Here is a 15619-nt window from a genome sequence, read left to right as displayed (position 1 = left end):
TTCCAGAGAAAGGGGAAGGTGACCTGACTTCACCCACGAGTAGCCACGTTCCAGCGAATTAAACCGAATTTAAAAAAAAAAAACCAGTTTAAGCTCCACCAATCAACTCCGCCGAATGCTTCCGAGTCCCGCCAATCACATGGGCGGAAGGCGGTGACGTCATTGCCAGCGGGTATCTCGTTTCGCCTGGGCCAGGTCGGGTCGCGGTTGCCATGGCGACCGCGGTGCGCTTGGAGTTGGGACGTTTGGCTCAGGAGGCCGCGGCCCTGGCGGGTGTCGTCCGCGGGTCTCTGGGCCCCCACGGAGGACAGGTTCTGCTCACCCGCCCCACGGGGGAGGTCCTGCTTTCCCGAGACGGACGGCGTGTGCTGGAGGCCCTGAATGTGGACTCGCCAACGGCCAGGTAGCCGCTTTCGGGACGAACTTTTGGCCTAGGTTCTCTTTGCGGCCCGCGTGGGAGTCTGAGCTACGGGAACAGGAGACGGCGAGGCTTATTTATTTATTTTTTATTGATTGATTTTCTTGTTTCAGTGATAGATCGTCCAGTTCTGAAACTAACGGTCTCCTCCTGAAACGGAATATGGTATTATAACCCCCAGAAAGAAAATATAGGTATTCCTCAACAGATAACAGCTAATCAGAGTTGGAAGGGACCCTGTAGGTCATTTATTTATTTATTTTGTCAAGCGATTATAAGGTAACAGGTATAAGTATAAACATAGTTATGAATACATGAAATGGATACATATAAGAAAAATAAAAAGAAACAATAGGACAGGGATGGTAGGCACCTTGCCATTTCTGACAAATGGCAGTCCAATCTCTTCTTGAAAGTCTCAGCTTACAACAATTCACTTAGTGACAGCTCAAAGTTACAACGGCACTGAAAAATGTGATTTACGACCGTTTTTCACATGGCTGGTGCAGCATCCCCATAGTCACAGGATTAAGATTCAGATGTTTGGCGGCTGGTTCATATTTATGACGGTTGCTGTGTTCCCGAGGATCATGTGATCTCCTTTTGCGACTTTCTGACAAGCCAATCATGTTACTAACCTAACACGTGCAATGATTCACTTAACAACCGTGGCAAGGAAGGACATAAAGTGAGGCAAAACTCACTTAACAAATTCTCACTTAGCAACAATTGTGATCGTAAGTTGAGGACTACTTCCAAATGTTCTTTATGGACAACTCTATAATATAGAGCTCACTACTGTAAACCAATTGGGAGACGATTAGGATGTGAGAGAGATTGTGAGCAAGGCTTCCCGATTCCAGAATGGCCACTGCTGGCAAACCAGATGTAACTTTGCAAAAGCCCCCCTTGGGAAAGTTGCCATCTCATCAAGCAAGAGCTGAACTTGGGAGGAGATAAACCCTCCTTTGAACTGTAACTGCACCTTCAAGGAGAAGAGCATCTGTAAAATAATGTCCCCCATTCCAGTCTACCAGAGATGGTCCAGAAGGATACTATGCCCAGTGGCGTTGAAAGTTGTTGAGAGTTCAAACAGAACCGGGGATATTGCTCTTCCCTCATCCTGCTTTGAAATATGTAGCACCTGAAAGTCAGCAGATGCCCAAGCCTTTCTTTCCCTTACACAATCACCAACTATGATTTATAAATCATTATAGTTAACCCAAAACTAGGCAAATCATTTTTGCAGTATTGTTATTTTAGTTTCAGCTGAGTTCTGAATCAGAATTAGCTAACCACATCTTATCCTCTCCTGTGATGCAAACCTAGCATTAGATTATGTCTCATGCCATTAAAATGAAATGTTTGCCTATTAATTGAATCTGCTTCTTGGGTTCTTTTCAGTCACATAGGAATCATTTTTAGTATGCAACCAAAGTATATATTAAAATACACTATATTCTTTATGAAACTTATGTTTATGTGATTGAACATAAAATGGTTCACAAATTTAACAGAATTACAAAAAATAGAATTAGAAAGGGTAACGGGACTGCAAACATTAAAGAAAATTAAATATTTAGGTATATGGCTAATGGCACACTGCAAAACAATAAAGGAGAATAATTATGATAAACTATTACAACAAACAAAAAAAGATTTAGAATTATGGGCCAAATGACAACTATCACTACTGGGAAGGATAGCAGCCATAAAAATGTCTATTTTACCTAAATTCTTAACATCTATTCCAAACGATCCCTGTTAGATTAAAGAAAGTATTTTTTGATGAACTTAATAAAATTATGATAAAATTCATTTGGTTAGATAAAAAATCTAGAATAAAGATAAAGTCACTACAAGATATAAAAAGTAGAGGAGGATTTGGGCTACCAAATTGGGAGTTATGTTATAGTGCAGCAGCACTAATCTAGACGAAAAAATGGATCAATTTAAGTAAGACAATATTAATTTTAGAGGGTCACGACCTACAAAGAGGATGGCATGCCTTTTTGTGGGAAACAGGGACCAGAAAACAACAATATTTTCTTTTTTTTTTTTTTTAAATAAATTTTATTAAATTTACAATTAAAAACATATCGACATTACATACACAAAAGGAAAAAAACAAAAAAAGAACACTCGGTCTTACAAACTGGAAAGAAAAGAGAAGAGGAGATGTAAAAGAAAGAAAGAAACAAAGGAAGAGAAAGAGAAAAAGAAAAAAAAAAAGATGCGTTTAAAAAACAGACAATATCCTTTTGACAGTCTGCAAGATCCAATTCTCCTACCTTAATTTGAATACACACATCTTATCGAAATCTATGCTTAAATTACCCATTGTCCATTAAGCAGTTTATCTCTGGACTAACCAATTATACCAAGAGTTCCAATTATCGTAAAATGTTGAAGCCTCTTTGTTTTTAAGTGCTATAGTTAATTTATCCATTTCTGCACAATCACATATTTTCTGGATGACCATTTGTTCTGTAGGTGCATAGGGTGATTTCCAACACTGGGCAAACGCTAATCTGGCTGCAGTTAGGATATGAATTGTTACATATTTCATCTTTTTGGGTAAATGTTTATCAGAGATCCCTAGTAGGAAGAACTCTGGTTTGTATTCGATTTGTTCTTTGGTTATCTCCTCCAACCATTTTCTGATTTTTTGCCAATATTTCTGGGTTTCTTTGCAAGACCACCACATATGAAAGTAGGTTCCTTCTATGCTTTTACATTTCCAGCATTTTGGACTCGTGTTTGGGTTCATTTTGCCAACCTCGAAGGGGGCAAGTGCCATCTATAAAACATTTTGTATGTATTTTCTTTATATGCTGCCGATTTTGTAATCTTAATATTTCTGTTCCAAATCTTTTCCCATTCTGATAATGTAATACTTCTTCCGACATTCCTGCTCCAGGCTATCATGTTCCCTTTGACTATCTCTTGTTCTAATTCTACTTCCAGTAAGTATTTATAGAATTTGGATATGTTCTTTTTGTTTGATCCTAGAAAAATTTTATCTAAATACTGCAGTTTGTTATAAATTCCAAAGTCTTTTATATCTTGTTTGTATCTGCTATGGATTTGTATATATAACCACTGATCAATTTTAAATCCCTGTTCCTGTAGTTCTTGTCGAGTTTTTTAATTTCCCTTGCGGATCTAATAAATCTTTATATTTAATCATTTTTGTTATGTCCAAATTATTGGGATGTACCATTGCCTCCATTGTTGATAGCCAGATCGGAATTTTTAGATAGTGTTTTTTTGCATATTTTTTTCCAATTAATTAATAATGAGTCCCTAATGAGGTGTCTATGAAAGTAAGACTGCTTGGGTTTCCCTACTTCCCATAAGAAGGCATGCCACCCTCTCTGGAGGTCATGCCCTTCTAATGCTAAAATTCTTTTGTTAAGTAAGTTCACCCAGTCTTTTATCCATAATAAGATAGCTGCCGAATAATATAATTCCCAATTTGGAAGGGCTAGACCCCCTCTACTTTTCGCATCTTGTAAGGCCTTTACATTGATCCTGGGTTTTTTCCCCTGCCAAATAAATTTAAGTGTGATCTTATTTAATTCTTCAAAAAAAAATTTTTGACAACTTAATTGGGATTGTCTGGAATAAATAAAGAAATTTTGGTAATATATTCATTTTAATCGAGGCAATCCTGCCCAATAAGGAAAGCTGCAACTTATTCCAGGATTCTAAATCTTTCTTTGTTTGTTGAAGTAGTTTATCATAATTGTTCTCTTTGAGTGATTTACCTTGTGGTGTTAACCATATTCCTAAATATTTGACCCTTTTTGTTACCTGTATCCCCATCATTGTTTCTAATTCTTCCTTCTGGTTTTCTGTTAAATTTTTGGTCATTAATTTCGTCTTTTTTCTATTAATTTTTAATCCTGCCACTGTGCCAAATTGTTCTAATTCTTTTATTAGATTATAACCTTTTTCCATGGGTTCCTCCAAAAAAGAAAACCATATCGTCAGTCAAACGCTTGTAGTTTATATTCTTCTGATTTGACCCTCACTCCTCTAATTTCAGAGTTTTGTCTAACCCGTGTTAAGAGTGATTCTAGGGCAAAAATGAAAAGAAGAGGTGAGAGAGGGCAGCCCTGTCTGACACCTTTTTCTATATTTATTGGATCTGTTTGTTCGCCATTGATTAGTATATTAGCCTGTTGTGTGTTGTAAATAGTTGTTATAATGTTTTCAAATTTGGTACCAAGACTCATATTGTAAATTTTTGAATTAAAAGTGCCAATTTAAGTTATCAAATGCTTTCTCAGCATCTAAAAACATGAGTGCGGATTGTTTCTCCGGGTGGGCTTCATAATATTCTAGGACATCGATAACGGTTCTTAAATTGTTCTTTATTTGTCGGGACGGAAGAAATCCATTTTGATCTTCATGTATATGTGGATTTAAAGCTTGTTTTACTCTATTAGCTATGATAGAAGTAAACAATTTATAATCGGCATTTAAAAGTGAAATCGGTCTATAGTTGTTGATGTATCTATGATCTGCATCCTCCTTCGGGATTAGCGAAATCAGCGCCCCCCTCCACGAGTCCGGCATCTTGGCTGCCAGAAGTACCTCATTAAACACTTCCAGCATCAGTGGTCCTACTAGTTCCAATATTGCTTTATATAGTTCTGCCGGAATCCCATCTGGTCCTGGAGATTTGTTATTACTTTGATTCTCCATTGCTGACTTCAATTCAGACCATGTAATATCTTTATTCAATAACTCTATCCATTCCTCTCCAATTACCTTGTCATTCGTCTCCTCTAAATAAGTTCTTATTTTATCTTCATTAACTTCCTCCTTTTTATATAATCTTTGAAAATAGTTGTAAATGATATCTTTTTCTTCTCTATCTCATGTTGTAAGACATCTTTCTCATCCATTAGTTGGTGTATCAATCTCTTTTCTTCCATTTTTTTAAGTTTATGGGATAGCCATCTTCCTGGTTTATTTGCATGCTCAAAATAATTTTGTTTGGACCTTTTCAAGTTAATTTCTATTTTATCTTGTTCAAGTAAGTTCAATTTATGTTTAATTGTTATTAACTGATTTTGTGTTCTCTGGTTTTTAGGGGATTTTTGAAGTTGTATTTCTAATTCTTTAATTTGTTGTTGGAATTTATTTTGTTGGGCATGTATTCTTTTATTTCTCATGGCATTATAGGAGATTGTTGTTCCTCTTATAATTGCCTTCATTGTATCCCAAATATTTTGTTTAGTGGTTGCTTCATTATTATTTTCTTTTAGAAAATAATTTAATTCCTCTTTCAGCTTCTTAATGTACTCTTCTTCGTTTATTAACTGAGTATTTAGTGTCCATCTTTTCTTTGTTTTTCTCCTATCTCTCCAAATTAGTTGTATTGGGTTGTGGTCGGCCCATTCATTTGGTAGGATTTTAATTTCTTTTATTTCATTGGCCAATTCCCCATCCATCCAGGCCATATCTATTCTAGTCCAGATTTTGTGTGGATTTGAATAATATGTGAACTGTTTCTCTTCTGGGTTTAGTTTTCTCCATAAGTCTATTAAGTTTAATTCTTTCATCATGTCCTTACAGGGCATAGAAAATTCTCTTTTCCCTTTCTTGTTCTTATTCACATTACTATGGTCTTTTTGATGATCAGCAATGGAGTTGAAGTCGCCTATCATGCAGATATTCCTTTTTTGAAACCTATTATTCTCTGATGAAGATCTTTAAAAAATTTCCCTTGTTCTTCATTTGGCGCGTAGATTGCTACCAATAAAAATGTGATATGATTAATCCAAATTTGTATAACCAGAGTTCTTCCTTCCGGATCCGACCAGATTAGTTCTGCTTTTACATCATCTTTCACAAATATTGCAATTCCTTTCTTTTTATGTTTGTCTGCTGGTGCTGTAAAAAGTTTTCCAAGTTTCGGGCAAATTAAATATCTTTCATCCTTTTTCCTAATGTGTGTTTCTTGTAGGCATATTATGTCGGCGTTTTGTCTAATTAATTTAGTTAATATCCTTTTCCTTTTAGATGTTGAATTTAAACCATTTATATTAATGGAGAGGAGTTTCTTTCCTATCTCCATTTATCTAGGTCTGTTTAGTTTTTTGTCTAGTGATGATTCGGTTTTCTTCTTGCTGTTGTTGTGAGATTGATTCTTCTCTCCCTGGTTGTGGTTTGTCGTTCCCTAAATTTTGAGGAAGTCCTTCTTTTTTGGTTTCTATGGCGATTACGATCATCCTGTGGTTTCCTTTTAGTTTCCTCCTTGGTGTATTGGTTATCCGTGCCTATTAGCTGATCATGAAAGTCTTGGGCCTGTTCTATAGAATCTATTTTGATTTTTCTCTCTTTCCAAGTTATTAACATCCCTTCTGGGATTAACCATTTAAAAGGAATTTCTTTTTTATTTAAATAATTGGCCAAGAATTTATAATCCTGTCTTATGACCCTCACTTTCCTTGGGATTTGTTTTAGGATCGTAATCTCTTTACCTCTATTATGATAAACTATTACAACAAACAAAAAAAGATTTAGAATTATGGGCCAAATGACAACTATCACTACTGGGAAGGATAGCAGCCATAAAAATGTCTATTTTACCTAAATTCTTAACATCTATTCCAAACGATCCCTGTTAGATTAAAGAAAGTATTTTTTGATGAACTTAATAAAATTATGATAAAATTCATTTGGTTAGATAAAAAATCTAGAATAAAGATAAAGTCACTACAAGATATAAAAAGTAGAGGAGGATTTGGGCTACCAAATTGGGAGTTATGTTATAGTGCAGCAGCACTAATCTAGACGAAAAAATGGATCAATTTAAGTAAGACAATATTAATTTTAGAGGGTCACGACCTACAAAGAGGATGGCATGCCTTTTTGTGGGAAACAGGGACCAGAGAACAACAATATTTTCATAGACATTTAATTAGGAACTCTTTATTACAAAATTGGATTAAAATTAAGAAAATACATTATATAAAAATCCCAATTTGGCTATCTACGATGGAAGCAATGATTCTCCCAAATAACTTAGATTTGAGTAAGATGATAAAATATAAAGATATATTAGATACACAAGAAAATTTGAAATTGATGCAGGATTATCAAAAACAAGGAATACAGATTGATTGGTGGTCATTTCTTCATCTACAGAACAGGTACAAACAAGACATAAAAGATTTTGGAATATATTTGAAACCACAACAACTGGATAAATTTTTACTAGGCCAAGATAAAAAAAAATTACAAAAATCTATAAATATTTGCTGGAAGTAGACTTGGAAGAAGAGATTGTTAAAATATGCATGATAGCCTGGGCCCAAAATATCGGACACAACATAAATTTGAAAGAATGGGAAAGTATGTGGAATAGAAATTATAAATTAACGAAATCGGCGGCATATAAAGAAAATGCCTATAAGATGTTTTACAGATGGTATTTGCCTCCTTCGAGATTAGCAAAAATGTATCCCAATATGAATTGGACATTGTTGTCACATATGACCCAGCTCTACAGATTGAGCTGACACGAAAGTAATTTCAACATCTCTACTTATAAGGCAGAAGTTGACTTCTTCCTGTCTCATGGAGGAAGCTTAATCCTAGGTGTAGCTATTACCTATGATTTCACGCTTTATAAGCACTTGCTATTTTTTCTTAGTCATCTTCTTTAACTAAAGCAAAAGACTCCAAATGTATGTGGGTATGTATTTATTTATTAAATTTATATGCTTTCTATCAAACGGCTCTGGGCTAATATAGAAAATATTTTCTTTAAAAAGTGTCAAACTATATAATATTGTTTATTTATTTTCTTAATATAATTTATAGTTGCTTAATTCCATGGGACTTTAGATAGCATTCAAATATGAATAACATTAATGTATTATAGTAAAAAAAAAACTGAATTTACCACACTAGCATCTTTGAAGTTATTCAAAGACCTGAAACTGCCTGCAACTGGAACACGAAGACCCTCTTTGTACATTATATATTTGATTGAGGATTTTGCAGTATTGGCATTGTTGCTATTATTTTTTCCAATCAGAACAGACTTGGGGCTGCATATATTGGTAAACTAAAGCAATCTAGGAAATCATGCTGTCCAGAAATGCTAATGATTGTTGCCAAATATTTGATTCCCTGCTTTCCCAATCCCCCCCTGCTGTCTTGAATAAAATCTTATATTTAAATTCTTACTTAATTATTCAACAACTCCCCAAGATCTGTTTTTCTGCATAGCCTCTGCTAGTTCCAAACAAATCAATCTTTTCAAAGGCATATATGCTTAAAATGATTCATTTCAGCTTGTGCATGAAATTATAGCATGAAGATTCATATGTAAACAAGATGATTGTGTTTAGCAGTCTTTTATAGATATACGTGGGTCTTGTCAAGAACTGTCTTTTGGGCAGAAATTGGAGAGTGTTAAGATACTTCAGATGTTTGAAATAAACAGTTTTTTTAAGTTAACAATTGGTTTCTTCTTTGGTTTTGACAGAATTATGATAGCATGCATTTCTACACACTGCAATTTGTTTGGAGATGGCGCTAAAACCTTTATCATTCTACTCTCTGATTTACTACAACAGTTTGAAAAACTTCATAAAAGAGATCAAGGGAAATATTGCAGTTTGAAACACATTTCCCAGTTTCTTGTGAAGATCCAAACAAACATCCTGGACTATATAATGACACAGGACCTTAAGAAACATTTTTGGTCAATCTTTTCTGGTTCTGATTCAGATATAAGACGGAATATGGAGTTAGTGTTAGAACCTTATTTTTGTGGGAAAGTAGGAAGTAACAGACAAATGTTCCTAACTCATTTGACATGTGATTTCTACTTCAAAGTTACAGCGGGTAAAAACCAGACTGAGGCATTATGCTTGGTGAATGAATGTTTTGCAGAACTGCATACCACTGTGACAGGCCTTCCTTTTTCAGATTCCAGGATCCTAGATGGCTTATTACTTCACAGAGACTTTGCCATATACTGTCCTGCAGATGGTGATAAAAGATGTATAATAATAACAGAACCTATTCACTCCTCTGTATCTGAGTTGGGTATAGAAGTTGTCATAACTGCTAAGGGTCAATTCAAGGCATCAGAAACCTGGATTACAAAAAGAACCGAAACACTTTTACAGCACATGCAAGACAATGACATCAAAGTAATACTATCTGGTGTAAAACAGCATGACATTGTTCATCACTTTGCCAAAAATAATGGCATATCTATTGTAGATTGCTTGTTAACAGAGGAAATCTCTCTTATTTGCAAGATTACTGGAATTTCAACTTTCAAACCATCTTTGGATAATGTTAACCGTGAAATCACTCAAACAGCTGTAGCCAAATTTTGCCAGCCCTTCCACCTTGGAACCAAAAGGTTTGTTCACATTGGCTTTGCGAAAACCTCTACCATTCAGCTTTATTGCGTGATTCTCTGTGGACCAGTACATGGAGTTACGGAGCAACACGCTTCTGCTTTTCGTGAAGCATTCAAAATGCTACAACAAATGTTTACAGCAATTCATCTGCCTCAGAACTGTGCCTCAGAATTGGAAAATCATCCTCTTCTGAATAAAACTCAGCAACATTCATCTCCCCATCAGCTGTTATTTCAGGAACACAATGATTGGAGAAAACTTCAAACCAACGTCAAGCATCTTACACCTTGTGGGCTTAACATGGAGAAACACTCTGCATCTTTTTCTATCGTAGATGAAAATTTACTGCATTCATCCAGTTACAATTCTTCAACCATAGTCATGCCTTCTGTTGATTTGATGCATGGTAGTAAGAGCTCATTATTCCAGAAAAAGGATGATGACTTAGTTGGCTGTCAAACAGCTTCTTTAAAACCCAGATTTCAAAAAGAAAGGTTGCAAATGATTGAGAATGAACTTCTTGAAGATAATCAGCCTGCTTTTAATACAGTCGATAAAAATGTACAGCTGCAAATTAGTACTGCCACTTGTGCCAGGCTGCTTAAATATGAGGAGAACGATCAAAGGGGTAATCAGAATTACTCTGACTCTTGCATAGAGCTGGGATCAGTTCTGCCAGTAGGAGGGCTCTTTGAAATCCTGTTACATTACTATCTATCTAACTATGCAAAACAATGCCAGTCATCAAATACATCCATCATTTGTTCTGTTCTTGCTGATGTATTGCTAAGTATTCCAAAAGCACTCTGCATGACACAGAAAAAGAATGCCTTTCCTCAGCTTTGTCTTCAAGTTACCAATGCCCTCAAAAGCAATCAGCAGCTTCTGCCAAATCAAAGGCTTCTAGAATCAATTTCTTGTAAATACCACTTAGTAGCTTCTGTGCTTCAGTGTGCAGCTCAGTTGCTTAGTGTTGATTTAATCATTAGCATTAAAAGGCTACCGCAGAAAACTGAAGAGAGTGACTCAGAGGCTGATGGGTAAAAGCAGACTGCTCATACGCTGGTGGGAACCTTGTTCGCCTTGTTTGATTACTTTTTTTTCTTCCCTAACTCGTAGTGAAAGGACCTTTACATTGCCTCAAATTCCATGCAACGTGTATGCAACTTCGCAAAACAAATCAAGGACCAATCTGAACTGAGGGGCATTAGATACTCAACACATCAGACAGACAAAAGATATCCTTACCTTTACACACTGAGAGAATGCGTTGGAAAAAAGAAAGAGGCCATAATGATTATATTTTCCCTGAAGGACCAGTAGGAACCCATTACCAGAAGTGGTTCCTTATAAAGGCAGCCTTTATTACTTAGGGGGCGGGTGTCAAACATATCAGCTCTGCAATTTGTTCAGTTTATTTACGTGTTAAATCTGTGTTGTGGCTTTCTTCTACGGTAGACTCTGGAGGTAGTGTCCATATCACTTTACTTTTTTCAAACTTCAATTCTGTGAGATAGGTTTGACTGAGAGAATGTGACTGGCCACAAGTCACTCATGGATTGGCCACAGCTAATACAGTTTTATTCAATTATAAGCTCTTCTAATAACAAGCTCCCAGTTAAATATACCTGATTGTTTCTTGGCTGTGGAGAAATCAAAGTTCCCCATTCCCATAACATTGAATCTCCCAAGTCATTCTGAATCTGTTTTGGCTGGGAAAGCATTCAGTGTGGGTAGTGTAGGAGTGACGTTGCTGGGAAAACATTGATTAGTCTGAATGCGATCACCCTAAGCAAGATTTCTCTGGTTCTCTGACTTTGAGGAAGCTTAAAACAGGGAAAGCTGGATTTTCTTTTTCATCATTTCTGAAAAGTTAGTATTGTGAAATGTTACTTCTTTATAAGGAACTATTTCTAGAAATATTTGTCCTTCAGGGAAAATATAATCATTACTGCCTCCCCCTACTCTCTCCCCCAGCCCAAATGTATTTTCTCCGTGTGTAAAGATAGGGGCATCTTTTACCTGCCACTGACTCTCATTTGGTTGGGTTGATATTGTGTTTTTCTGCAAAGGTAAATCATGAGAAATTGAACAATGAAATGGCAGCAAATAATTAGGAAAACTAGACTGCATCTAATACCATAATTATGGAGAAGGAGTTGGTGACATGGATTAATCACTCTGAATAATCTGTTCAGCATAAACATTCATGTTCATAGAGCATGTTAAAACATGAGTAACTGAACCATGATTCATCTGGTTGCATGGGTTTAGATCAGGGGTCTCCAACCTTGGCAACTTTAAGCCTGGAGGACTTCAACTCCCAGAATTCCCCAGCCAGCTTTGCTGGCTGGGGAATTCTGGGAGTTGAAGTCCTCCAGGCTTAAAGTTGCCAAGGTTGGAGACCCCTGGTTTAGATACATACTGGGTTATAAATTGATTCACCCTTTAGAGATAGATGAAATTCTCACCTGGACTTTTGTACATAATTATGAAATACTTGGTATACCCTGAATTTAAATACATTTGGAATAAAAGACTGCTCGTTTTGTATCATTTTCTGATAGAATGCTTTTATTCTTAATCTAGGTTTCACATGCCAGTAAATGCCTTTTTCTGTGAAGATCAACTGAAATTTTAATACTGGGTTAGCGTTTTAGCGAGTTGTCCAAAGCAGCAAACTGGTGTGTGAATGTTTTACCCATGTATGCCGAAATCCTGATCACCAAACATATTTAAATCTATGGAGTGCAGTTGCCTTTTACAGATTAAATAATTCTGGCTTTTCTAATTGGGAGATAATTCAGTTTGGGATTTCCGGTTGCGCATAACTTTTTTAAAAAGAGAAATCTGCATTCTTTGCAAACATTTTGGTTCTAGTTATTGGATGGACATTGACTGTTGGATACAAGTTGACATCAACAATTTACAGGGTTTTTAATTTTTATTCTGCCTTTATTTTATTTTCTAAATAATTCAAGGCAGTGAATATCTGTAATATTCTCTCCTCCTATTTCCCCATTTTTAAGAGCTTTCTTTTGAAAATTTGCATAACAGTAATAACAACCAGGGCAAGGAACATACATTTGTAAAATTCTAAAGAGAAAGTCAAATAGGCATCAAATTCAAATCCAGGTGACCACATAGACATTTGGCCTGTTTCCCATAGTAGCATATAGTTTGTTAAAGGCTACTTTATTACTTTTTTTAATCCTGTCTATCCACATTGAATATTTTCTTTCCCTTTTTTCCCTCAATTGTGTCAATAAAATACTGTACAAATTATATAAATTCAACACTCAAGCTGTCATGAAGGAGGACTTGACTGACTGCAATAACTTGTTTTGGTGGGGTAGTTCAGGAAGTATTTCAACTGAACGTTTGTCGGGGAGAATGCAAGGGAGGCTAAGTGAGGACCAAATAGGCTGTAACACAAATGGATTTTCTCCCATTTATAATGGTTAACCCTAGAGGTTAATGTGGCTGAAAATCCAAGGTGAGAGATTATTGATGGATTATGGATGGTTTGTGGTGTCTGCCTCTACTGACAGGAGGTTTTTGAGGTTTCTTAGATACAGTTTCTTCCAAGCATTCTCATCTGTACACATGATACTTTAAAAAATAAGTTAGTAGTGTTTGGCCTGCAAGACATGAGAATGACAACACTAGATGTTTGACAGATAAAATAATTCATATTCATACTGTAGTATCAGACTACATGATTTTAATAGTTTTAGGCCCCTAATCCAAATCCTGTCTGACTTTCACAAGGTGCTAGTAAACAGAAATTAAATTGCAATTGCTCCAATTCAACAGATGGCTATGGGAGAACCATTAGTTCTTAAAGCTAGAAAACAACAGCAAAGTATACTGTAACGTTGGTATAATTACATATACTCCATCTCATTTGTATTTCCAATTTACTCCTGATTCACACAACCAACATAATCTATAGTAATTTTGTCATTAGAAGGCACACAACTGAATACTGCTGTTATATGTGTAAAAGTTCCTTAGCAGATTTCAGAATCTTCTGTTAACATCCTATACAGATATTATTGTCAAATAGGCATACAAATTGCCAAGTGAGACTGGATATAGTCATTGAATCTTACTTCACATTAAATAGCTACATTCCATCCGACATTTTCAGGCCCAGTACTGCATGTTGTTTCTCTTTATTATGAAACCTAGTTTTTGAAAGAGCACAATCTCCTACACAAGTCTAGTCTGAGTGTTGGTAATAATCACATAAGGCTAAGCCAGTAATTTAATCATAGTTTATATTGTCTATACAATTATATTAATCTAGTCCGTGAATAAAACCAAGCCATCGTGGATGCAGTGTCAAATCATCATGGTATAGGGATGAACTAATATGAATATGAACTAAGCCTTTGTCTTCACCATGGAAACTCTTCTAAGGTGTTATAAAACTGATAATCCATATCTGAAATATCATTTTGAACTAACCCTAACCTCAAATATGCTGACTTTCCAGCACCAGGCAAATTTAGTTGATTGATTTAGTGTTGAAGATATTCTAGCCTGTCCATTATCTGATTTTAATCTGGTAATTGATCTGCATCTTTTGCTAGTTTTTGGTTCTGCTTACTCAATTTTGTGATCGATTGACAATGCATTTATTTTTTTATGTTAGTCTCTTAATTCCATCTGCTGCTTTGCAGTCTTTGCTGAAAAGCAGCATAGAACATTTCACGAATAGGTCAGTATAAATTCATTACTTAGACTTTTGCTGTGTCCTTTGGAAATCCTTTTATAAATGTAACAAAATATATTTGGGGGGCTATTTTTAGGACGCTAATATTGTAAGCCTTATTGAAACGTTGGATAGCCATCAGTATAATTAAATTAGACTGGTATCTACCAAGAAAAGGCAGATTGTCAAGCTCATCAAAGGAGCAGAATGAAAATCTGTAATCTGTTTCCAAACTTCTGATTAATCCACCCTGATGATTCAGCACCTGGCTTGTTACCCACATTCAATCAATTTATACTGTAATGATAGCAGAATATTTTCTTACCTTCCATTACAAACTAGGGCTGCATAAATGTCACTTTGTAATTTGTCACTGGGCGATGCCACCAAACACGAGCCAGAAGCTACTCTTAATTTTTTTAATGTAAAGGGTTCATCCAGACCTCACAAGCACCATGCCAAGAGAAATGACTTCCAATCAGGATATCTGACAGTCAAATGAGGAAGGAACTACAGATAGTCCTTGACTTAAAACCATTCATTTAATGACCATTCAACCGCACTGAAAAAGATGACTTAAGGCCTTTTTCACACTTAATGACCATTGCAACATCCCCTTAGTCATGTAATCCAATTCTGGCCTCTTGGCAGTGATGAGGAGGTTCCCGAGGAGCCTGTGCCAAGTGCGTGTGAGTGCAGGATTTTTCGTAGAATAGAACAGCTGGAGCAGCACAGGTGACTCGGGAGAAAGGATGCAATGTAATGGCCTCTCCCTTCAGGGAATATAAGCCTGGTTTCAAAAGGTTTTTGCCTTTGCAAAAGGTGAAAACGCTCTAAGGACCCAGCATTGTGTGTAGAGACTCCAGCTTATCTGAAGAATTCGGTCAGGCTTTTCTGGTTGGACTAATTGGCTGCAAGCCATCTTTTATCTACAAAGAAGTTATTTGTAGATTAAAGCTGTGAAGGTTTGAGTTGCTGCGTTTGTTTGAGATTTTCTTGCTGGTAACAGGTTGGGTCAGAACAATATTGAAGTTGTCAAGTTTGAACAATACTGCTTTAAGAAGAGTTAAATCATCC

The 15619-nt window shown here is 36.0% G+C and overlaps 1 protein-coding gene and 1 long non-coding RNA gene across 2 annotated transcripts; both read left to right on the top strand.

Moving 5' to 3' along the window:
* The first annotated feature begins 114 nt into the window (after positions 1 to 114).
* On the top strand, positions 115 to 11095 carry BBS10 (Bardet-Biedl syndrome 10). The gene is made up of 2 exons (XM_026679127.2): positions 115 to 403; positions 8931 to 11095. The coding sequence occupies exons 1-2, from the start codon at positions 213 to 215 to the stop codon at positions 10864 to 10866; spliced, it is 2127 nt and encodes a 708-aa protein (XP_026534912.2). The 5' UTR covers positions 115 to 212; the 3' UTR covers positions 10867 to 11095.
* Positions 11096 to 12422: 1327 nt separating this feature from the next.
* LOC148131546 (uncharacterized) lies at positions 12423 to 12757 on the top strand. The gene is made up of 2 exons (XR_015749049.1): positions 12423 to 12506; positions 12621 to 12757. It is a non-coding gene; the product is annotated as an uncharacterized LOC148131546 (long non-coding RNA).
* Positions 12758 to 15619: the final 2862 nt, after the last annotated feature.

Source organism: Notechis scutatus, chromosome 3, assembly GCF_049901735.1.
Source record: "Notechis scutatus isolate UNSWTSFEM ecotype Mainland chromosome 3, rNotScu1.2, whole genome shotgun sequence".
Taxonomy (NCBI): Eukaryota; Metazoa; Chordata; class Lepidosauria; order Squamata; family Elapidae; genus Notechis; species Notechis scutatus.
Note: the sequence above shows the minus strand (reverse complement) of the source record. Positions and strands in the feature narration are given on the sequence as shown.

Coding starts and splice junctions, on each gene's coding strand:
- BBS10 (XM_026679127.2), top strand. CDS start 213: ATGGCGACCGCGGTGCGCTTGGAGTTGGGACGTTTGGCTCAGGAGGCC. Junction 404..8,930: donor GTGGACTCGCCAACGGCCAG/GTAGCCGCTTTC, acceptor TGGTTTTGACAG/AATTATGATAGCATGCATTT.